Raw genomic sequence first — 24456 nt, forward strand, 5'->3', positions numbered from 1 at the left:
GTCTTCCTTCTGCTCTATCTTAGCTCTTGCCCTCTGGAGTCTGTCGCTGGACAAACACAGCCACAGCAGACCCCCCCCCCCAGCCTGGGGGAGCTGGAAACATTCCTGCAGGTGCTGCTTCGTATGAAGGATATGGGAAACTACCGGTCCTGATCTTTGGTGATGTGTTTCCCAAGCAGAGGCTCGGGAGAAGACTGGAGAAGCCGAAAGACAGGTGGGGCAAGACCCATGATGGTTGTGACACAATGAGCAGATTAATATCTATTGAGAAGAGAGACGGCTTTTAGCTTATTTCTGGCTACAAATCTGTCTACCTCTCCCTGACCCCCCCCCCAGCTTGTGCTGTCAGGCACAGTGCCCACACTGCAGCAATGGCAAATGTTCACAGAACCAGAGAGTTGTTACAGTTGGAAAAGACCTCTAAGATCATGTAGTCCAAGCAGTGACGAGGCTCTGGTCAAACTCTTCAAGTGCTACTGCCATCAAGATATTTCCAAAGGAGCTCAGAGGCAATGAACCCATGGCCCCGCTTTGCCCAGGTGGGATCTGGGGAGCAGAACCACCCAGGGTCCCCTCCATGAGTCACCCCAGGGCGGCTCTATCCCCATGACCAGTCACCCCTGATTAACGCTGATGTAAATGAGCATAGGGTGGGCCCTCGCTCCTCGAGCAGCAGAGGAGCCAAGGCCTTCGTAAGGTGATGAGCCACACAGTGTGCTCCTTGGCTGAGGTGCCACAACACGTTGGTACAGCCACCGGTGAGTGCCCGGGGGGGTAAGATGGTGAGATAATGGTGCGCTGTGGGAAAGCAAGCTGGGACCAGGCTGGGCCTGCTGCTACAGGACCCCAGGGAATGAGTGCAGCGGAAAAATCTGCCCTTTTGAGAAAGGCTGGGAGGCACCGTGGAGGGCTGCAAGGTGGTGAGTGCTCCTCTCTGCTTGACAGCTGTAAGGGCAGTGGAGAGAGAGGAGTGAGGCCCTTCCCTGCAAAGGGAACATCGGGGGACATCCCACGTGAGGTTGTGGCTTGCAGATAGCGAATGCCCCTGCTTCCCCCCACCATGGTCCACCATCTCCCGTGGGAGCAGCAGGGTAGCAGGGTGTAGTGATGCTGCGGCAGCTGGTGGTGTCTCCCGGTGCACCAGGGAGCCGGGTCAAGGGGGGATGAGGAGCAGAGCCGCGGTGTGACCCGGCAGCAAGGAAGGGAGCTGTGTGCTCCCACCTGGCTTCACAACCAGGTCCCTCTGCCCCATCTCCTTGTCCCACCCGAAGGGATGGCATGGGACAGCCCCGCACAGCTGAGATGCACCGCCGCCGTGCTGAAAGCAGAGCACGTGGCAATCGCTTTGCCCTGGCAGCAGCTGGGAGGAACAGGGAAAGCACTGAACGGGGCATCCCATGCGAACGCAAGTCCCCCCCAGCGCCAGCTCCGGCTGGGAACTGCGTCCACCCTCTGCCACCGGGGCTGGGACCTGCTGCAGCGCTAACGCAACCCAACCGAACCGCTGCCCAACCGAAGTCTTTCTGCAGCAGAGCCCGCACACCTCCGCCCGTACCCTCCGAGTGCCGCTCGGGCCGGCGGGGGCTCCCAGCGGACGAGCTGAGCTCAGCTCTCCCCCACCCCGCCCGTCTCGCGCAGCCTTCGCGCGTTAGGTCTTGCGGGCCATGCCGCGACCCGTAGCCGCCTCCGACCCGGAAGCAGACGGCGGGCGTACGGACATTTAAACGGCGCGGAGCGGCGCGGCGCGGGGCGGTCGGTGAGTGGGGGTCGGGTCGGGTCGGGTCGGGTCGGGTCGGGTCGGGTCGGGTCGGGTCGGGTCGGGTCGGGTCGTGGTCCCGAGGGGGAGGGGGGGCGAGGGCAGCGCTGTCGCCGCCGCGGGTCGGGCCGCCGTGTCCTGTCGTGCTGCGGTGTGAGGGGCCCGGCCGTGCTGCCCGGTGCTGCCGCGCGGGATCCGCCCGCCCCTCGCTGCGGTGCTGCGGCCGCTGTCGGTGTGAATGTGAGCGGTTGTAGCGCGTGCGAGGAGCGGGTGTTTGTTCTTTGTAGATAAAGACGGCAAACTCCCATCTGCCGGAACTGCTGCTCGGAGAGCCGGTGCCGCCGGCTTTGTGAATGTTATCTGCCCCTATTGAGGCGGCAGCTGGCGAGGTGACGTTAAAAGGGAGCTCGCAGCAGGCCTACCCGCGCGAGGGTTTTGTAACAGCCGGTCAGTGTGCTGGAGGAGCTCGGCTTTTGGCCGGCACGGATGGAAAATCTTAGGAGCGAAGATTGCAAACCGCACCAAGAATTTTTCCTATTTATTCAGGGATTTTTGAGTTTTTTTTTTTTTTGCTTTGTATTGTGAAGTCTGTTCGCATCCGTCCTCAATTACTTCAGTAAATCCCATCGCGGTGTGCACTGCTTTCATGGGAGGGTCAGAGCAGGAGTGCGAGGAGGAGGCAGTGCCGAGCTGCGCCCTGCCAGCACTGCTGGGCTCGGGGAAGCAGAGCGAGGAACATTTACCGGGCAGTGTCCTTGCTTTAGCTTAAAGCCCAGTTTCGGTGGAGGGAAGGTGAGAGTGAGGCCTTGAACTCTCACTGTAACAGCTGGGGTGGAGCTGAGCTGTTCAGCTGCAGATGTGCCTTGGATGAAAAAAGATGCTTTTGTAATGGAATCCTTCAGGATGTTGCAGTTGCCCTGGTGAATGGCATCATTGTGTTTTTCAGTTCCTTGTTGGTGGGAGATACTGTGGAAAGAAATCATTGATATGTCCTGACTGTGTAGATAATACACCTTAATAGTTTTCCTAACAATTTATTAGATTGTTTTGCTAAAAAAAACTTAGGTTATGGCAGCTGAGGTACTGAAGCCCCATGTTCATGCTTGTGAAGATGGAGGTGTTGTACCGTCTACAGAGACTGGTGCTGGATGGGGGTGGCAGCCAGAGCATCTCTTTGTTGAGAATCATAAGCTCCTGAAAGATGCTGAGTGTGTGAGGGAGTGTTTCATGTTGTCACAGTGGGAATAAGTTTGTGGTTAGAGAGGCTGAAATGGTCAGTGTTGGTATTCAGAGCAGCTGTTCTGTGTAACCCCATAGTCCGTTGATGTGGAGGTGAGGTAACATGCAATATGTGCGTTTTACTCCAACCTGCATGGACTGTTTCTGAAGGCCTGAAGTTGGACACAAGGTTTTATTTCTGATGACCTCTGGGCTGACGCATCTGGCAGTCTTGCCAGCTACTCCCTTAATTTACCTGGTTGTCAGAAGGCAGGGAAGGGTGGATGAAAGGAATCAGGTTTGTAATGAAGGTGTAAGCTCTGGGACAGGAGTCCTCACTTCCTGTGGCACGTGGCTTTTGGTTGCTCCTTGGTCATCAACAGTGCTTTGGTATAGTGCAGGTGTTAACTTCACCGTGGAAGCCTTTCCCCCCCAGTGGAGCAGTTAATCAAACTGGTTTTTATACAAAGGTCAGTAAGTTCTCATTCAGTATGTTTGTGTCGTCAGCGTAGGTAATTATTTGACATTTTGTTTGAAGAAAATGACCCTCTTTTTTCCCATGTCTATTTGTAACTCTTTGAAGTCTGGCCCTGTTACTGCACTATGGATCCGCTGGGGCATGCAAGAAGTGCTCCTGCCCAAGATGTCAAGGAAGGATTAAACAAGCCTGCTGTTCCCCAGAAGAATGCATATGCTAGGCTTGTGCAGAAGCACCACAGCGGTCGGTTCCGGTCCTACATGAACCGAGTTGCACAGAAGATGCAGCTGGAAGAGAGCACATCCAACGAGCACAGCCCAGACCTGGAACCACCCCCACGGAGAGGACAGGCGAAGGACAACCTGGCCAGGAACGGGTTGAACGTGCGCAGCTATTCCCCAGTCAGAGTATCTCACCTGGAGCAGCCTGGAGGATTTGAGAATGTTAAACCCCAGACCCTTTTCAATAGATGTCTTCATAGGAAAAATGCCAGTGTTAACTCAGAAGGAGACTTGGAGGTGGAGGAAGACTACTATGTACATCGGCACGGAGCTGCAGGTGACTTGTTAAATATGAGTGATGCCATGGGTGGGCGAGTATCGACTGGACAGAGACACAGCACGGCTCTGCAGAGGTCTTCTGGTTCTGATGAAAAGGATGAGGAGGACGTGTGGAGGAGGAAACATAAGAAACGAGGCAGGTGTCCTGCCAACACAGATATGGCAGCTGGACACTTGTTGACTGAGCACTTTAGTGGGGATGTGCTGGCAGCAAATGCCAGGAGAACCAGTCTCTTGTCTGCAGGTCAAGTGCAAGGTGAGTTCCAAGTAATGAACTGCTTTGTGCCTCTGCTGCAATTACTCTGGAATTGAATGTGATATTTTAGCTATGAGTGAGTTAACAGGAGTCAGTTCTGCCCTGTCCAAGTGAGTCAGCCCCTACTTACCTGTGGGTGGCTTCGTTCTGACTTACAAGTAAGCCATACTCCATGTGCAAATGGCTTTGTGTGGAGCCAGCTTGGTGTTGGCAGGACCTAGTCCCCTGGCCTCGGTTCTATGAATGTGGCTGTGCTGCTTCCAGCACCAGCTCAAGACTAGGAGAGCCCAGTTTCTGTGATGTGCAGTCCAAATTAATAAGACCGCTGGATGTGAGCTGGCTCAAGGCAGAGGCACAGCTCCCTCTGCATCTCCTCTTTGGAGTGCTGGTCGGCCTCTGCAGAGCGTCCAAGTCCATCTGATACCCAGGCTAAGGTGCCTGCTTAATATCTAATTCCTGATACAGAGTGTTGGCTGGAGTAAGTTTTGCTGTTAGTAGCAAAGCAAACCTATCTTGCAGTAGTACAGTGAATATCTCTTAAATGTGATGATCAGGGCAAAAAGCCAACTTACAGAGATAGGAAAAAAAGTTATTAAAACACTCCACAGCATTAACAAGCAACCAAAGCCAGGCAGTTTAAATTTGATCTTCCGATGTAATGGGTTAAAACTTCCTCTGAATGATATTTATGGCAAAATACTTGGATTGCCCAATCTTATCAGCTACTGTGGAGGAACTCATAAATGTCACTGCATTAAATTCACTGTAATAATTCTAAAAGAAATGGATTTCTCAGCTGGGTACCAAGGGCCCGAGGTCTATTGCAACTTTTGGATTGGAAATCAAGTATATGTTTAACTCAGACACTTGCAAAATTATGCCCCATCACTCAAGAGCAGCAATATGCTTTTTACAGAGCTCGCTAGATTTTTTGAGGCTGTGACAGTAGATTGTGCCAAAGATGGTTAACTGTGTCCTTGCAAGGCAGATCATAATTCAAGATTAACACAAGTAGATTATGTTGATGTTTGTAAATGACCCTGATTTTGGGGAGTGTTTTTTTTGCGTGCCTCATTGGAGCACTTGTGTATTCATCGTGCTATGCTGTTATGATAAACTTCATTGCCGTTTGCCTTCAGGGATCTAGTAGCTTTTGGAGAGTAAGGAAGGGCAGCCAACAGATTCCACATTGATGTTAACTGAGACTAGTTTGCTTATTGGTGTTAGGTGCTGTGCTTTACGGACATCAAATCCAACACTGTGCAAGCTAATGGCGTGGGTATGGCAGGAGGTGAGAGGTGCTGTCCTGCAGCCATCCAAGCTGATCTACATCAGGACTGCTGCAGGCCTAGGCTCTCCTTGTCTTCCTTGTAACTTGCTGCCAGATGCTGAGGCAGTAAGAAGCTCTGCAGGAATACACATTATTAATCTCACTGGCAGTGGTGTTTTGTACTCGTGCTGTCTGCAGCACCCTGAAGCAACAAGGTAAACTTCTAAAGCAACGTTTGGCACTCTGAAATTTGGCCTGAACCTGTGAATGCATTCAGTGTGGAATGTCGTGGATTCATTTCGTTCGTGGGGGCAACTTCAGTGGTTTGTTTGGGCACTGTTTCCTGATTCTTCACAGCTCATTTGGGGTTTGTGTCTTTCTGCTGTAGGAGAAGTGTGATGTTGTCACCCTTCCCAGCCCTCCTGGAAAGTCCTTCTGATATTAGGAAAGCAACAGCACCTGCCCAAAGAGGAAGTGTGAGGAAGGTGTAAGTGGATTGGGAAGGCTGCTCACCAGGAGTGGAGGGATCCCAAGTTTCAAGGAGATGCATTTGTAAAGAGCACATTAACGGGGGAGTCTGGAGAACCTGTGGTCATAGCTGTGGGAGCTATGGGTGCCTGCATGGATTTCAGTCCAACAGGAGCAGCTTGGCTTTCAAAAGCCAAGTTCCCTCCTGCTTTTTTTTTGGAGGGGGGGAGGGAGGTTTACAAACCCTTTGCAAACTAGTTTTTTATTTAGAAACTTAGAACAGGGACGTGGAGTAGAAAATGTTGGCCCTCGTGTTTGACCTCCCAGGTGGAAAACTCACCCTGTGGGGAAGATTATTGGAAAATTATTTACTTAAGTGACTCCCTTCCTTTTCTTCCCTGTGTGTAGCTGAGCCTGGTTACACTCCAGAGCACTTGCAGGGATGTGAAAGCAGCTTCCTGGGGAGGAAAGAAATGGGAAAAAATAGATGTAATTTGATTCAGAGAGATGTCTTCTGTTTGCTTTGAGTACATTTTAGCACTCCTGTCTAAGTGAAATGAAGGCTTTGCAATATGCAGGCACTTAGATGTAAGATCTCACACATCACAGTACCAGATTAATATTTTCCCCACTTCAAAGCTTGCCTTTTTCTCTTGATGCTGATATAAGTCATATTACGTTGCGCAGGCAGGTGTCTGGTTTGATCAGTTTAAATCAAGGCTTGTGAGGCTGTGGTGGCAAGAATTGCTTCTGTCATAGCAGTGAGGCGTATCATCTCTTCAGTAGAGACATTTCCTCACAAATTGACTCTGCTCAGGCTGTAGCATGCTTTCTAAAAGGCTCTTTGAGCTAATCTCAAAGTCCAGCGTCTCTCTTTGTATTGCTTTGTTTCATTGTCCTTGTCTTAACAGCTCTTCAGCTCAGGTTTAACTGTGACCCTAAAACTGAAAGTGCCAAGGTGGAGGGCTGAAAAACCCCTTTGAGGCTCTGTGCAGCAAGGAGCTGGTCCCTATTCGTGTCCTTTTGGTGGTACTGCAGTTGCTGGAGCCCTCTGGAGGTGGGGGAGGGGGGGGAAGCAGAGGGGTTTGTGTGGTCCTAGACGAGCATTGGTGAGCCCTGCATCTCACTGCCAGTGGTACTGTGCTGTGTGTGGGAAGCAGTGAGGAGCCCTGGCAGTGGTCTGCTAGTTCCATGAGAACCTCATCTTACATAGAGCGAAGCCAGTGAGGTAGGAATTGAAATCACTCACTGGCTCTTCAAAATGAGAGTGTCTTGTTTGGTTCTCCTCTTACCTTTCTCCACTAACCTGCTGTGCTAAGCCCTGGAGTCTGCATCTGGAGGGCTGCCTTACAGAAGTAGATTTTAAACTGTACGTATGTTGCTCATCACACTGGTTCCTTCTGCACTGGGTTTGCTGTTTCTTTCCTTGGGTCTTTTTCCCCCCCCTCCTTCACTGGTGTTCAGCTGTGAATTTGGGATACAATATTAGAGGTGCAGAGTTTGGCATTGTGTTGATTGATGACCTCAGGATCAGAATGAGCTCCTTCTGGCATCTTATTTATATCTTTAAAGTGTGTGCATGACTTCTAAGGTATTTCATTCCTTAGAGCTTCCTGAAATCAATGCCTTGTTAGAGGCTTCATAAAATCCTGGAATAACTGTGGGATAAAGCACGAAACAGAAGTTGAAGGAACACACTGTGTTGTTGAGGAGAGGTCTCCTCTGTGTCAGTGTGCCCCTTGCCTGTGGGGTTTTCATCACAGCATCCTACCTTTGAACTCTGTGTGGCTCTGTAGTTTTTCAGACTGTACCACCAACTGATCTTGGTTCTTCTGGGGACTTTTTCACCTCTCTGCACCCAGCTCCCTGGGGTTGTGTGGAGGCTTAATGTCAGCTGTCACTGGTGCGTCCAAAGCTTTGCAACTGAGAGTGCTGGGTTTGAACAACCCCCTGGTGTCCCTTGTCATGTGACATGTCTGGGAACAGCACATGGGATTTGTGGTGTGGTTTCTGCAGGCTTTGGGAAGACAGAGCTGCACACAGACATGTTCTGCAGCTTGTTCCTCCTGTCTGTGTGACTGTGACATCTGCAAGTGTAACTGTTGTAAAGCTTCCTGCCCTGCAGCTTCTTAAACTGTAATAAAGCAGAAAATCACTCAGAAATGTTTTAAATTATGATGTGTATAGATTTTCATCAATATAGCTTCCCTGTCAGTTTTTTCCCTGCTAAATCTTCAATCCTTTATTGTGGTTGTTTAAAATTTGGTTTTTCCAGAGTCTTTTAGGAGGTCTCCTGGGTTGTTTTCTGTTTTTTGATCAAAGGCCGTAAGGATTTTCCCACTTCAATCCAGTGTTAGTTATCAGAATCTGTCTTCAGACGGGCTACTGACTGATGTCTCTGTCATAAAAGGGCTTTAAACCCTCCTTCCCCCGAGGACAGAAGTAAAGAGTCTTTCTGCAGCATCTGTCACATGCTGGTGGTTGAGGTTTGCATGGCTGCTAAGTGAAACTTCATCTATAGTATCTGTGGTGTGTCGCTTCGTTGGTAAAGGAGTTCAGACCAAGCCGCCTGTTTTCTTTGAGACTGCAAGGTCCTGGTTGCTTTTTGTGTTCCTCAGCCTATTTCTGAGGGGTTGATGCTGTTAGCGCCTTCCTGAGTCTGCAGGAAAGTCCAAACAAATATCTGCTTAAGAGGAGGGCCCTCCAAAAGTGGGATGCAGAGTGATCTTTGGGAACGTCATCCGCCAACCACGCTATTTCAAAGGATGGCATAAACTGAGAGTGGGGTGGCTTTATTGATGTGGAAGGCTTGGGTGCAGCAGGATGCTTGTGCCCCTGTGAATGCTGATTGCTGTGAGATAGGTTCTGATTTTGCAGGACTATATTTGTAGCTCCTTGGTAAGAATACCACCACCAGCTTTGCCAGGTACCCTCTTGAGGCTCCTCTCACTAAGAGCTTTGCAGGTTTGTGATGAGGTGGAGCTCTCTTGCCCATCTGCCAGGGTCAGCATGGCCCCTGAGCAGAAACATCCAACTCCTGGGTAGAAAAATTTCCCTGAAATGGCGTAAGATTTCCATGGCCCTCTGATTTGTCACGTGTCTGACATTTATTTGCCCAGTCTGTGATACTTAACCAGCTTGGGCAGCTTCCACGGGGGAGTGTCTCTGGCAAGGATGCCAGCATTTAGCATCGTAGCTTTAAATACAATTGCTGCCACCGGATGGAGGACTTATGTTTGTGGCTGCAGCCCTGACACTTGAGGGGTTCAGCACGGGTAAAGGAAATGTCCTGGGATGGTTTTCCTGTGTCTGATGGGCACAGCTGGTCAAGAAATTCCAGGCGAAGTCACAGAGGTTTTGCCTTTCCATCCTAAGCTTCAGTAAGTTTTGTTTGCATTTGTTTCTCAGGAGGAGCTTTGAAGGAAGAACCGTAGCTTTTCCCTTCTTGCAAGGCAAATGCACAATAACATTACCTTCAGTGACAAGTCTTCCAGCTTTTGTGTGGAGCAATTCAGTGCTTAAGAATGCTACTATCTCCTTATCTGGCACCAATAAATGTGAGCCAGCAACCTAGTAAAGGCCACAGAACCAGCTCAATAAATGGAGAATGCTGGCTGCTGTGGAGATCTTTTAAGTGTAGCAAATCTTGCCAAGTCTGATGTGACATTTGTGTGACGTTAATCACTGTAATAAGATATGGGAGAGGAGGGAAAGCTGAATTTACTGTATTGCCCCATCAGAGAAACACTTGAAAAATAGAATGCTCTTTTCTTAATGGTTTAGCAAACGTCATCATGAACATAAATTTCTGCATTGCTTTTGATAGGAAAAAACGTTGCATTCCCAAAGCTTGTGCAACTGTTTTTTGGCTGGCATCAGCTGTAGTATGAGAGTTAATATCTGATGCGTCCTCTCCTGGGGAGATGAGAGCCTGCCTTGCAGTGGCTGTGGATTTGGTGTGTGATCTCAGAGCTGTGTCTGTGCCTACTGACAGTTCACCTGCTTTTCTTAGAACTGTGCTTTTTCTTCCTTCATTCTCTGGGATTAGACCTTGATAGCATAGCTCTGGTTACTAGGCCTGCCAATGCCATGCCAGTCCAGAAAACAATAGCTAGTCCAAGAATTGATCGAAACTTTTAATTAGTTTTAAATCCATAAAATGGCTTGTTGTCAGTTTATGTGAGCGAGGTCCTGTTGAGCTCTCTGTGTTGGTTTCTTTGTGAAAGAGTCTGATGATAGCCATGTGGGTATTGACGGTAGCATGTTAGGATAATAAAATCACAGCGCGTGTGTAATGGCTTAAAAGTTGCTTAGCCAGGCTAATTAAATGCAGCTATAAATTGAGAATGGTTACCAACAGGTGTGGCTGGTTCCTACAGTTCATGTTCTGCCCTATTCCCTCAATAATCAGGAGGACAGCATGCAAGTGTGGCTGAAATTTTTTGTATTTTGGATGTCTCAGAGGCAGCAGGGGGTGTTACAGAGTGATGGGGGCAGTTACTAGCAGCCATCTGCGTCACTCAGTGGACTTGGAGCAGGCAAAACAAAATCCATTTACTGGGCCTGCATGGAGCAGCACAGGGAGCCCAGCGTGGGAAGCAACAGCTTGGAAAAAGAAGTTTGGGGTTTTTGATGGATTAATCAGCTGAACATCCCCCTCCTGTGAAATGTGACCCAAAGGGTAATGTATGAGCCTGGAAATTGAAAGATGGAGTATGGGCTGCGTGTGTCTTTGGTGAGGCAGCAGCAGCTTCTGGAGTGTTGTATCCTGCGGTGATGCCCTCTGTTTGGGGAGGATGGTGATGAATTGATGAATGCCCACAGGAGGGCCGTGGGGAAGATTAAAACGCTGCGAGCATGAGTGAATGATGTGAGGGATCCTGCTTTACTTATCAAAGAGATGCTAGGGGGAAGGGAGCTTTCATAAATTGCCTACATGGGGAACAGATGTTCCGTAATAGGCTACTCAGTTGAGCGGATTATGATATAATGCATTTGAGGCTAAACAAATCCAGGCTTGAAATAAAGCACAATTTAGCAGTGAGGGTAAATGACCGCTGGAACAGTTTTACCAAAGCTTGTGGTGTGTAGGCTGTTACCGGCACGTTTAAAAACCTTCAGAACAAATTCTGTACGTGCACTCAAACAGGAGTGAATTTCAGAAAGCCCTCTGTCCTCTGCTCTGCATGAGGTCATCCAACCCTGCACCCCCATCACCTCTGGCTGGTTGCTCAGATAATCTCTGCAGTGTCACCTTTGCCTTGGGTACCAAGGTGGGACAAACATCGTGTCAGCTGACTGCAATTCCCTCGCTGGCCCTGCTTGCTGTGTGCTGGTGCCCAGTGCTCCAACCTCTGCTCGTGGCTCTGTCCCTGGTGCTGGAGGCCACCTCCCACCTCAGGCCCCCAAAACCTGGCTCCATGTGCTGTGGAACGCATGTCCCCCAACTCCCTCTTGTGGGGAAATCCGAGCTGCTGAGAGAAGTTGACTGGGGCAGGATGGAAAAGATGATGTTGGGATCCACTGCAAAAAATAACGTTCTCAGTGACAAAAGCAAATATTTCCAGGATGCTGATGGGAAATGTCAGCACATTGTCGACACATCTGTAAGCTGCAGCCCACAGATGTATGGGGCAGGTCATTCCTTGGGGACTATTTCCGACTTTCTACAGATAAATGCTGGCAGCAGTAGTGTGTTTTCTTCAGTTTGTGTGTTTTTAAGGCACTTTTTCCATCACAGTGCTACAGACTACATGCTGTGTACCCACTTGTTTGAACGGGCAGCATGGGCAATGGTTCTTCAGTGAGTTGTCTTATTCTGTGGCACAAAGAGTAACCTCAAGATGTGTCTGAATGTGGAAGCAGTTCTTTCATTTCTTCAGCTGTTAACATCTAGTGTGTTAGCACTTCCTGTCAAGTGCCTTTCAAAGCCTCTTGACTTCCTCTGATCTCCAAGCGGTTTGCTTGAATCCCAGAGAAATCAAAGAAAGCTTTATCCTTATCATGTTATCCTTATCATGTTTTCCAAGTATTTCTCTTGAAGTGTTGAACAAGCCTGTTCACATCAGAGCTGCTGGATAAGAGGTCTGACAGAAGATAACTTGGGCAAAGAGAAGGATAGAGGTCAGGGAAGCAGCCCTGACCCACATCCTGGGGTAGGAGGGGAGGCCTGGGGGAGCAGGGAGTGCAGTGCAGTCATCAGGCGGAGTAGGTGCTTAGGAGGTCATGAGCAGGGTGGAGCAGGTTCACAGAGAGTCCTGAAAACCAGCAGAGCTGCATCCCCTCCCTGACAACGCCGCTGTGCTGCTGCACGCAGCTGGAGCACAGTAACTATTTTGATAAACTTTTAGCCTATTGCTACTAAATGAGTTTCGTCACCAGCCCCTAGTTCAGAGCCTGGAATGGTATCTTTGGCTCTTGTACTCCTATAGTATTCCTACAACACAGTCCTCGCTGAGGAACTGAATAAAGCTGAAATTGGTGCCTACTGAAGGCAGAGTCTTGCAGGCAGAATGCACTGGAAGTGTCTTGCGTGTTGTTGCAGGCACATGATCATGGTGTTTGGGGGCAATTTCCATAGTGTTATTTTTCGCAGCAGAAAGAGTCCATTTTGCAATTTTTTCTTCATTTTTTTTCTAAAGTAATGGCCCTTTCAGAAAGCTGAAGTCAACGAAACATTCTAACTTTTCTTAGGTCCTTATTGAAATCAAGGATGTGCCGTGCAGTAACTGAGAACATACAGCAGTGGCCGCATGAGCTTCCCTTGGCTCAGCGCTGAGCTGGGTGTGGGTCTGGAAATGTGCTTCTGTCTCTGCCCTCGACTTCCTATGTATCCACGGGCATGCCATGTCACTTACTTACTGCCTCCATCTCTATGGGGATGTTTCCTCCTGAGTGATGTGCTCTAGTGACTGAGCTTTTGGAGCCAACTGTAGGGGCACAGAAGCAGCTTATGATGCTACAAACTTGCTCACGAGCCACAACAGCACGTATTTCCCCGTCACTGGGGTCACTTTTGGACATCAAGCTTTTCTGTGCAGATTTTGACACTTTCTGCCAAAAGTGTTTGGCTGGACTACATCCCAGTGTGCAAACGCAGTTGTATTCTCTAGAGGAACCAGTTGCTTTGAATTGCTTCTGAAATCTTCTTTAAAATTTTTTTTAAATTGTTTAAGAGATCTATGGGAAGGCTTCTGCTTTAAGTGCTGTATTCTTGCTTTGATTTGTCTAGGCTATGGAAAGTTATAGGTTGGGTTTATGTTGTGCTGGGCTCCGGTGGCCCATCCTAATGGGTTGATTAGGGGAAAATAGTGAGCACGGGAGCTAGTCTGGAGCTGAATTTCAATGCATCTTCTGCTCAGTTCAGGATATTTGCATATAATTTACATTTTGGATAAGCCTACATATTGAAATGTAGGTCTACATTGTTTCTCCTCTTTGAATGACTGTTTAATTAACTTTAAACTTAATTATGCAATCTACCATCTGTGTGAATCCCTACAGTGCTGTGATGCCACTGTCCTCTTCTACTTCTGCCTTGGTGCTCCTCTTCCTGGAAATTTGCTCTGCTTTTAAATTAAGGTAATTTAAAATCACCTCTATCCTTAGTCGTTTCTGAGTAGGTCCCACAGTCGTGTTGTAGGAAAAGTTTTTTTTTACTGTAAGGGTGGTGAGGCGCTGACACAGGTTGCTTGGAAAGATGGTGATGCCTGTAGGCACATGAGATCAGGTTGGACGGGGCTGTGAGCTCCTGATGGGGCTGTAGGTGTCCCTGTTCAGAGCAAGGAGTGGGAGCAGATGGCCTTTAAGGGTCACTTCCAACTCAAATGGTTCTATGAGTCTATGAGCAGTCTGCAGCTCTGGTGCACTCCTGGATTTTTGGGGTTGTTGTACAGCATGGGTGTGGCAGAACCTTCAGTTAAGGATTATCTGAGTTTGTTTCATCAGAAAAGAATCTTTTTTATTTTCTTGTGGTAAGGAGAAACGTGCTCTCAGACTTTCTCAGACCACGGATTGAACATCTGAAGTACTGTCTGCCGGACTTATCTCTGCTGCACTGAAACCTCAACAAACTGATAACGTATCTCTAAGTCTTGCATTTCCACTCCTAAATTTCTAATGAATTCTTTCCTGTGACATCCTTATTTCCCCTGATTGCTTTGCCTTTTATCTCAAGCCATCTACTTTATTTAACCTGTTTGCTTCAAGGTACTGTAAAACGCATTGAAGATGGTTCTGTTTTGAGGCCCTGAGTTCTGAGCTCATGGGATTTCTCCTGAAGCTCCCAGCACGCACTGCCATGGGGCTGAGCTCACAGGGAGCACGGGAGATGGGCTTTGGTCCTGCTTGTGTTCCTGAGCCATGAGCGCAGAATTCTGCTTCAGCTATCTTCCAAGGAGTATCCTTTTTCTTCCTGGTACAGAACTCTTTCTCTGAACAGCTACAGCAACAGCTGTCTGTGTTTTTCCTTCTAAAACAAAATAGAACAGAAAAAGTACTTGGCTGTTACCATTAGTGGGACATTTAATCCCTTAAATCCACAAAATATTTTTGAAAACATAAATAGCTAGTTGCTTGTGACCTGTCTACGACCAGCTTTTGATTGTCATTGCTCACATTTGAAACGACTTCATTGGTGTTTATTGTTTTTGCCTGTGTGCAGTAACTTGATCCTAGATATTAGCGTAGTCATTTAAGTGCTTGGAGTTCTTGTTAGTCACTTTTGTAACATGGCACATGGATGTTGCTGGTGTGTTGGGAATTAAAAACAATATAACAGGCGTTTCAGCTTTTGAATTTTGAGATTAAATTTTCAGAAGCTGCTGAGCAGCAGGATATATCAAATAGCTTGTACACTGCCTACTGGAGGGATCCTAGCAAAACCTCTCTAATGCTAACACAGCTTGTACCAGCAAAATGTGCTTCTGTTAGTTGAGTTTATTTGACTTTGGAGCAACAAATGAGCCAGTTGCCTGGTACAACCACATCAACATTAGGTGTGTGCCCAGCTGGAGTTACTGGCCAGAAACTGCATCCCCCAAGCTGACAATTGGTTCACTTGGGATGGGTGGTTCATGGGCTGGTGGTTGCTGTGCCTTCTGGCCGCTGGGTGTATCCTCAGCGCTTTAGTAAGTGCATAGCTGGGCTGTCTTGAAGAACTAAATGTCAGGGAATCTCTTGGAAGGATTGAAGGAAATTGGCTTAAGTCACTGAAATGTGTCAGCAATAAAGTGAAACACTGGGAATCCAGACAAATATTTAGTAACCATGAGCTGAGAGTGTCTAATTAGCTGATAACAATTTGTTATATTGTGATTTATCAGTTCTGGGGATGTGCTTCTCTTTCTTCTCATGCTCATGCTAACTGGATAAGCACTGGTACTTGAAAGATTCCTTTGCACATCCAGATCATGATCTAATGCTGGGAAGCAATGGGAAAAATCCCCTTAGCAATGGCAGAACCAGTAGAAGGCCTGATGCCCATTTGTGGGCTGATAATGGTCATTAGTAGACAGAGCTATTTAGTGTTGAAGTTCTTAATAATAAGGGTTCTTTTCAATGCTTTCATTTGAAGAAGAGGAGCTGTTATGTGTTGGGGTGGCTGTCAGTGGGGTGTGATCCCTGGAGCTGCGGGGCAGTGCTGAGGTGGCACAACAGTTGTTGCGTTTCTGCCTGCAGCAGTGGAGCTGGGTTAGGTGTGAACCATGCAGATGAGGACGTGGCCAGAAGCTCAGCTGAAGGTTAAAGCGCCAAGTGATCTGATAGATCTCCTTTGACAGGAGAGGGGGCAGAGAGGTATTCAGGACCAGGTTGAATGGAGCCTCAGCTGGTGCCTGATGGAGTGGTTGGCAGCCCAGTCCATGGAAGGGGTTGGAACCAGGTGCTCTTTGAGGTCCTTTCCAACCCAAGCACACCCAACCCCATGGTGTCCAAAGAGTCACATGCATGCCAATGACATCTCAGTAAGAGCTATGTTCCTTCTCTGCTGGTAAGAACCAAATAGATTGTTGCATGTGAGCGTGGAATCGGTGATGTTTTATTTTTTGGTAAATCAAATTTAAGATCTTGTTCCTTTCCTATATAATCCAATATGCAAATGTTAGTATAAAAATTAAAGCCTTCGACCTTGCTAAGTTCATGATTAGTTGGCCATATTTGTTGATTTAGCTGTTCATCTAGTTGATCAACTGAGTAATAGATATAAATTTAATGAAATGCAGTAATTTTCCAAATATAAACGATAGTGGTTTTCTGTGAATTATGTTGAAATTTGCTGATTTAAACATCTAACCTCCTTTCTTACTGTAAGGCAGATCAATTATTCTGGGAATCTGCTTGATGCTTTTTTTTTCCCTGCTGCACTTCAGTCTCCCTTCTGCTCCAGGTTTTATTTTTTTAATTTTATTTATTAAGTCACTGAGTATTTTAATACCTAGAATGCATTATACTTTGTGTGTCTTCTGCACGTTGCTCCTTATCCTAAAAGATTTTTATCTTACAAATCATGCATCTGTAACAACAGAGGAAAATGAGAACTGACACACCTGCTGTTGGAACAGAGTTTAACTAGTTCTGTGATTGCATTAATATCAGGGTATTCTGATATATGCTAGCTATAGAGTTTTGTTTGGTCAAGCTGTGGTTTGCTTTATAGAGTATTTTCTGTTTGTCCAGTAGAGTATTAATGCTGGTCAACAAAGACAGCGGGAGAGCTTATGGGACATGTTTCTATCTTCCAGTTTTGAGGGACGGGTGTGTAAAAGACACAGATGCTGAGTCTAGCTGAAGCAGATGGCAACCTGTGGTTTTTCCTTTGCCTTAAAAAGTGAAACTCGAGAAATTAGACTCATGCAGAATGAGATGTGTTCCAGTTGAGCGCTAATTGTGACAGTTGTCTGTGGCTTTGTAACAGCAGTGGTTTTGTTTAGCCAGAAATGTCAAGGTCAGCACGGTCAGACATTCATCCAAAGTGTCTGTGTGTAGACTGACTTGCAAGCCAGCTATGTTGAAGCACACTTTGTTCGTTTGAGTAAATTGTTTCTCTGAATTTGTGTCCAAGTCTAAGCGGATGAAAAAGACTGCTGGAGAGCAAACCAAAGGCTCTAGTGTTGGAAGTGTGTGAGTGCCTCTGCTATCTGCCTTGCACAGAAGGTGCTTCTCTCCTGCTGCTGTTGCTGTGTGTGAATTTGGGCAGTTGTGGCCCAGGACTTGCTGATATAGCAGCTATGCAGAGTGCTGGGGCAGCTCTGCTCCACCATGGCCAATCCTGGCTCTCAGCTCGCTTCCAGACTTACTAGACAGTTGTGCTCTTTTTCCTGCGTTTTAATTTTCTGCTTTTTTTCCCCAGCTTAATTACATGTTAAGATCTAGCTTCCTTTTTATCCCAAGCTCTTTAATTCATAGTAGTATTTTTCTGTGACTTGCTGCCATAGAAACGAGGGCTTTAGAGGACCTTAAGAGCTCGTGTAATCCATTGCACTACCTCAAGGAAAAAACTACTCCTCGAGCAGCTCTGACAGACATCTGTCACACCTATTTTTAAGAACCTGCAGCGAGGCAGATGGCATGACCTCTCTGGCGATCAGCCTCTCACCTCTCTTTTTTAATAGCTTTCCTGAGATCCCACTTCTCTTCTTGCAGTCTAGGTAAAATTCTTTCTGGAAAATGTCTGAACAACTTCTCCAGGACCAGTGGTGCTGCCAGTTCGAATGCTTTACTGCTCAGATCTCTAGTCCATATTTTAAGTGTCTCGTTATCGAACTTAATCTTTCGACCCTTAGGGCATTTTCAAATCAGATAGGGATTTGCAAATCAGGTAATTTTTGTTCCTTGCACTTGGGACTGTGCAGGTAGCATTACCTCTTCTGCATCTGTTGAAATCTCAGCCTGCAGCTGTGCTTGTTTTGCAGCTGTAGCTTCCCTCAGACTCCTCCCTTTCTTCCCACTGCTTCAGCTTAATTCCATAAAACAATTTCCAATTTAGTTTGTAGAGGATATTGTACACTTTTTTTTTAATTACCTTGTAACTTGGACAGCCCCATAGCAAATAAGTTGGCATTGCACATTTTCTGACTTGCAGGTACAAGCTTGGACCCAGGGAGCGTAGCCAGGAGGGGCTGGAAGGCAAAGCTGTGATGACATGTTCAGTATCCAGGTGGAGGGCCAAGAGGGCAGCTGCACGGCGCTGGGTTGCATTCCAATGTGCTGATCCGTGGAACAGCATTGGCATACGCTTTGGAAGCTGCTGCTTGCTCTCCTGGCTGTAGGGAAGGGTCTGAGGTGATGGCAGGGAAGGAGGGGGTGAGTCTTTGCAGAATGTTTTTGTATGATCGTGACCTATTCTGAGCAGGCTGGGCATTTGAAGCCTTGGCATTTCTTGGCAGTGTCATTGTGTACAATGCTGCCCCTGGAAGCTCAAAAGTTAATTAGTTCAGAGTGGGTTATTGTGATTTTTTTTTTTTAATTTGTCCCTGAACTACTTTATTTTAAATGCAAATTGCAGGGAAGTTACATTTTTCTCACTATTTATTTGGGGGCTTAATGGGGTGGAGGTAGGGGCTTTGGAAACCGTTTCACAATTTCACATTTTATATGCTCTAATGAATTTCCCAGGATTTTGGAAGGGTTGTCTCCAACTTTTGGATCGTAATTTCCAGAGTTCCGTTTATGCTAAAGTAAGTTAGTGGTGGATTAAGAGGCATGAAGAGCCAACAGATTACAAATGAGCTAATGAAGACATCATTTCTTTTGGATAAAGAGCATGACTCACAGTTGTGACTGGTATTGAGGCACTGCAGACCACGAGTTTCACCAGGACTGAGAGCTGGCACTGAGGTCCTTCCTCACTCCCCTGCTATTTCAAACTTGTGTTTGATTTCAGGTGCAGAAAAGAGAGGGTTTGCAAGGACCAGAAACAACTCGGAATCCGCGAGAGCTCCCCAGAACTTCGATAGGAAGAGACAACTTTCTGAATCGCAGACAGAAACAATGAGCAATTCAGACAGCAGAATAAATCCTAGACAACTGGGAACTCCCAGAGGTATTAAAGCAGAGCGTGTACACGCTTCAGGAATAAGCTGCCTTGAAGCATATGCTAAGTGCTATTAAAAGATGGGCTGGGATGAACACTCTTAGCTCTAAAATGAGCTGTAAAAGCTGTTAATTATTTGTAAAATATGATCATTCCAGGATTTTCAGTGCTCTGAGACTGGGTTGCCAGTATTTCTAGGCAAACACTTCCTGAAAGTTCTACTTCCAGTACAGAGCTTCTGTGCAGCTGCTGTTACATAGATACATAGATAAATTTGGTGGGCAAGATAACATTTTTTTTTTTTAATTTCTGTTTGCAGGAGGATCCTATGCTGCTGTCCCAACATCAGGTGACAGAAAGAATCGAAATAAGCCTGCTCGAGGGAAGAAGAAGAGTATATTTGAAGCCTACATGTCAAAGGAAGATGTTTCAGCAGGACTGAAAAGGGGAGAGTTAATTCAGGTGCTTGGAACATAGAATACCGTTGCAATGAGTCTGTGGAAATCACAGGCAGTTGTTGGAAGTCCATATCAATTAATTGCTTGACAGGAAATTGATATGCGACTTGTAAATGCTTTCTCTGGAGGTTCTAGAAGTGGATTGGAACTTTTTATAGGTTACTACAGCACAGTTTTTGTTTTGACTGTAAAATTCCTGATCCACAATTGCAGCTAATTGCTGGGCTGTGTGGTCTGCTAGCCACAATTGTGACTTTTGTGGTGTCTTGGTTACTTTTACCAATGACAATCAGAAACACAGCAGGTGCTGGCAGCCTCTTTCTTTGTCAGTGTAAGTGAAAAGGAATGCCCTTAGCAAGATGCTTCTTGCTAAAATTCTTTGCAAAGACAGATGTTAGCTCTCACCAATGAGGTACAAGTGCCTTCTCATCCACTTGTACTCATCTCCTTTTAATTTGTCTCTCTAAACTCTTCCCAGAAGTCATCTCCTCACAAAAAAAAAAAAACCAAAACATAGGAGAGATGCAGGTAATGATGTGATCCCTGAAGTGTTGTAGGGCTGTGCCTATTGGAGCATTCCTGTAAAGTGTTGTAAACTACAAATTAATATCAAACAGCCAGCTAGCTTGATTTAGTTGCATGATTTTTTTGTGCTCCTCTAAGGTCATAGAGCTGACCCAACCTCTGATGACTGCATGGCTTACTGAAGTAAGGCACAAATACTAGATGGAGGAGGAGAACCCATCACAGTACAGAAAATCTGCTGCCTGTGTGTTTGTAGTTATTTGCCTTGAACAGGTAGCACGTTCTGATTCTGTACCCATCAGTCGAAGGTTGGACTTTATGCTTCCATTTGCAGCAGCAAGATTTGAGCTGTAATTAAGCAGCAATTCTTCCAATAGCTAGCAGAATGTAGGGGTGGACCTGCCATGCTTGTGGGTAGCTGGGTCACAAAAGGAGGCGGACGTACGTGAAAGCAAGCAGGGCTGAGGTTCACTGAGGTGCAGAAGAGGAGAATGTCATACTACAGCAGCTGTAATGCAGTCCTCATTGTGTTGTGATGCGGAGGACACACCCAGCATCCCAGTGAGGTCAGATTGGCTGGGGAAAAGGCAGGTGAAGTCAGTGAGGGCATTCTAGTCACTCGCACTGTGATGCATCATTTACCCGAACATCCACTGGTGGTGCACTGCTGTTTAGTTTGTGTTGTAATGTTGGTTAAGGTGGTGATATTTTCATCAGTACATCAAAGCTGCAGTTGGCACTGCCTACCTTTGTTGTCTGATAGCATTAAGTGCAGAGTATATAGGCTCCTGGTGAGGTTGGCTGCAGATGAGGCGCATCAGACTATGGCCACTACCTGAGGATTCCATAGACGTGCCAGGTCTCAGAAGGCCTGTGATTGCATGCTATCTGGCACAACAATCCTTTGTTCTTGTAAGTGCGTAGTGTCTACTCCGGATCATGTGTTATATGACTGAAAGAGTCACATGTGCTTTCTTAGGCTGTATCTGTTTTCCTTTCACCCAGACCCGTGTTGCAGGGAAACAGCTTGGGCCATACAATCTGGATTTAATCATGTAGGGCTGAGTGTCAGATCATGAGCATCTCAGCTCAGAATCTCTCATTTTTGACTCATTCATCCTCATGATCTCAAGACCATTCATCAGGGAAGCTTTAAGCAGGATAGGTGAGATCCTGAAAGTGACTTCAGTGAATGAACTAATATTAAGCACAGCTCTATATAGTGGCAAGAGACACAGTCAACAAATGCATTGTGTTAATCCCTTAATACAGGACATTAGTGACCTGCAAAAAGTACTCAGTAAGAACCTGAAGAAGAGGAGAAAATACATACTAGTCTGAATCTGATGGTCCTGAGCAAACTTAAAATCACAGAATCATTTGAGTTGGAGGGGACCCTTAAAGGCCATCTGGTCCAACCCCCTGCAATGAACAGGGATACCTACAGCTCCATCAGGTGCTCAGGGCCCTGTCCGACCTGACCTTGGGTCTCTAGGGATGGGGCATCTCTTTGCAACCAGTACCTCACCACCCTTAGTGTAAAAAAAACAAAAAACAAAAAAACTTTTTCCTTATATCCAGTCTAAATCTCTCTCTTTTAATTTGGAACTTGAGTGCTAGCTTGTCAGAAGCATGGCTCTGAGTAGGAGTGTTCCCTGGACCATCTTGGAAATGCTGGATGTGAGTGGCATGAAAAAGTGAGATCTGGTAGAAAGGAGAGACCCTGCTGTGAACTCAGAGGGTGCTGCTGGGCTCTGACGTTGGAGCAGTGCAACTAAGTGTGCCTGGAGGCCCGAACTACTGGCAGATGTGGGAGATCTTTTAGATGAAACACGAGTGCAATGAAGATTAAGCAGTCCTAGATCAGGAAGGACAGAAGTGTATCTCGATGGGCGTTGATGTCTGTCAGTAGTAATAGTCTTAATGACTTCTGTTACTGTATCTGACATAATTCAGTTTTCAGTAAGTAGCTTGGGGGAGTGTGCCCCGCAGGATTCCTGGGTTCATTTAATCAAGAGATGTGTGCAGAAGTGTCCTTCTGCAAGATAAAGGATCCAAGTGCAGGTGCTTGAGAGTGCAGACTTCCCACTTCCACACCCATAGAGCTGTCTGCAGTGAGCAAACACCAAACATACCAGGTTGATAGGAATCAGAGGGCTGAAAGCAAACAAGATTGAATAACTTCTACGTGGTTACGTAACCGGATGGTGTTGGCCATACACAACAGATGAAGTCAGGTTATGTGTTAAGGAGCGTTGACCCAAAGGACCGTGATCATCTTGTGAAGCACCAGCCAGAACCTCATGTCTGCCCCACGCCTCCAGCGTCTCCCAGACCCTCCCTGCAGGGCTGCTGGGGTCAGGCGGAGCGGGAGCACGCAGCACACAGGCACTCAGCCTGCTTTGCCACCCAGAGGGTGTTTTTCTTTGGCGAGCTGTTCCTTTGTGCATAGGAAGGCTGTGGGTCCCCCCCTGCTTTTTGTGGGCTGTCTTCTCAAAAGTGGCTTGGTAGCAGGTCCCTCAGTCCCGACCTTTTGTTTGACGTGTGCAGACCAAGTGGAGGTGTAGGTGCTATGATAACTGTTACAAACTGCTTGATTTGAGATCGTTGAAGTATAATCAGAGTATTGTCTGTCTGTTTCTAGCAGAGGAACTTGAAAAATAACTTTTTTTTTTGTATCTTGCTGGAGAAGTTTAATAAAGTTAGAAAATTTTTTGGCTAGTCTGTGCAAAGTTGACTTAAATCATCAGAAAGTGTTTTAGAAACCTTCCTCCAAACCTCTATCTTCCTTATCAAAACAAAGGCTCCACTGCCGTAATAATACTGATAAATATAGCAGCTATTATTTGTGAGGTATTGTAAAATAATACAACATTCGTGTGACATCATGAGACACTGCAGCCAGATCCTCACCCCCTAATACACATATGAGAACAGTTGTTCATTGCAGATGGGGAGAGTGACTGGTTCCAGATATGATATCACAGCGTGAAATGTACAACATTGTAAATAGGATTTTCATAGGCACAGATAATAGGCCCCATCTGCTTTCTAAGATAAATTTTGGGAGTTCCTTGCTTTAAGGAGAGAACCAAAGTATTTTAATGCTACTTGACGTAAGAATTCTAATGCTGATTGTAATTAGGTAGTGCATATAAAATGCAGAGGAACCCGTTACACTGTGAGCATGGTAACACTCAGCTGTGTGTTTGCCTGAGCTGGGTGTCCATGCACACATCGCCACTTCGGCGCCTTCTGGGCCGTGGGCACAAAGGATTTTTCACGCTCAGGATGGGCATCTGCACCTGGCTGATTGACAGCTGTCCCACACTGTTCAGCACGGTTCTCCAGAGTAACAAAAGAGATCCCCTCATCTGCTCTGTGCTGTTGGGCAGATCCTGGGTATGAGAATTCTTTGACTTATTGTCAAGTGGAGTAATCATCGCTCTTAGATTTTTCCTTTCTCTCTGTAGCAGCTTCTTTTACTCATGGTGTGTTAGTTTTGATGGCTGATTCTGGGAAATAAGTGGGGAAAAGACCATTGAGAGTTCACTATGGAGTATCCCCATGCTTTCCTTTCTGTTGTCCCTGGTGGTGCTAGCCATGTGGCTAGTGTGCTCATTGCTATTAGCTTCATAAGGCACAACACAATGTCACTGCAAAATAATCAGGTCATGCCTAAGAAATATAGGATACATGGTGCTAGCGTTCCCAAACACATAAAGCAATGGAAAACCTCCATAAATCTGCAAATTCTTCAAGGCCGCAAAACTTCCATATGTAATCAGCTTTATTTTCCTCTTGTCTGAGTGTTTCCCAGCATACATAAAAATATATATGTGCTGCAGTAAAATTTTAAGGAAGCAATCCCTGTGAGAGGTTCCTATGGTTGCTTAACACAGAAGTGCAAGCAGATGGAATCTGTTGGTGTAAGGAATTGGCCAGTGCTATTTCAAATACCCAAATGGAGGAAGTTGAAAATCTTCAGCACAAGGCAAGTAGCTGTGTGAAAGCAGAAAGCTCGTTAATTTGGCTGTGTCTTCATAAGAATCAAGTGCTGTCAGCTTTAACTGCAGCCACCTGAACCCCAGATCCTGCAGCCCTCTTGGCATGGAATCACACTGTTGCCCATCCGTGCAGCCTCAGTAGGTCAGCTTTTCCTTCCTCCTCTTCTCCGAACTAAGCAAAGCGAACATTCTCCTTTTCCAAAGCAGAGAGAAACAAACTGTTTCAATTGCCTGCTTTTTTTAATGAAGGGGTTTGAAGGTGCTCAGCAGGAAATGTGTGAAGGGAACAGGAGAGCTTGTATCCGTAGTTCATCCAGTAGCAGCAACAAGCAGTGATTCAACATCTCTGTGGCAGACTGCAGTAGATCAGCTTAAGCCTATCATGAAGCTGCCTTTTGGCTAGGAATTGCTCGGATGCTAAGTTGTCAAG

The 24456-nt window shown here is 46.6% G+C and overlaps 1 protein-coding gene across 3 annotated transcripts in view; it reads left to right on the forward strand.

Annotated features, from left to right (window-relative positions):
• The first annotated feature begins 1700 nt into the window (after nucleotides 1-1700).
• The window catches only part of DIS3L2 (DIS3 like 3'-5' exoribonuclease 2), a 162777-nt gene continuing 140021 nt past the window's right edge, over nucleotides 1701-24456 (forward strand). Inside the window, exons 1-4 of one of the 3 annotated variants that reach the window (XM_065748084.1) lie at nucleotides 1703-1756; nucleotides 3558-4268; nucleotides 18887-19045; nucleotides 19356-19498. In XM_065748084.1, the coding sequence (XP_065604156.1) occupies nucleotides 3578-4268; nucleotides 18887-19045; nucleotides 19356-19498 (993 nt within the window). In that variant the 5' untranslated portion in view covers nucleotides 1703-1756; nucleotides 3558-3577. Of the gene's footprint in view, nucleotides 1757-3557; nucleotides 4269-18225; nucleotides 18307-18886; nucleotides 19046-19355; nucleotides 19499-24456 lie in introns of those variants that run through there. The other 2 variants (XM_065748085.1, XM_065748086.1) reach the window with 2 other exon arrangements.

Source organism: Cyrtonyx montezumae, unplaced genomic scaffold, assembly GCF_038088225.1.
Source record: "Cyrtonyx montezumae isolate F1298 unplaced genomic scaffold, pur_monq_1.0 scaffold_5, whole genome shotgun sequence".
Classification (NCBI taxonomy): domain Eukaryota; kingdom Metazoa; phylum Chordata; class Aves; order Galliformes; family Odontophoridae; genus Cyrtonyx; species Cyrtonyx montezumae.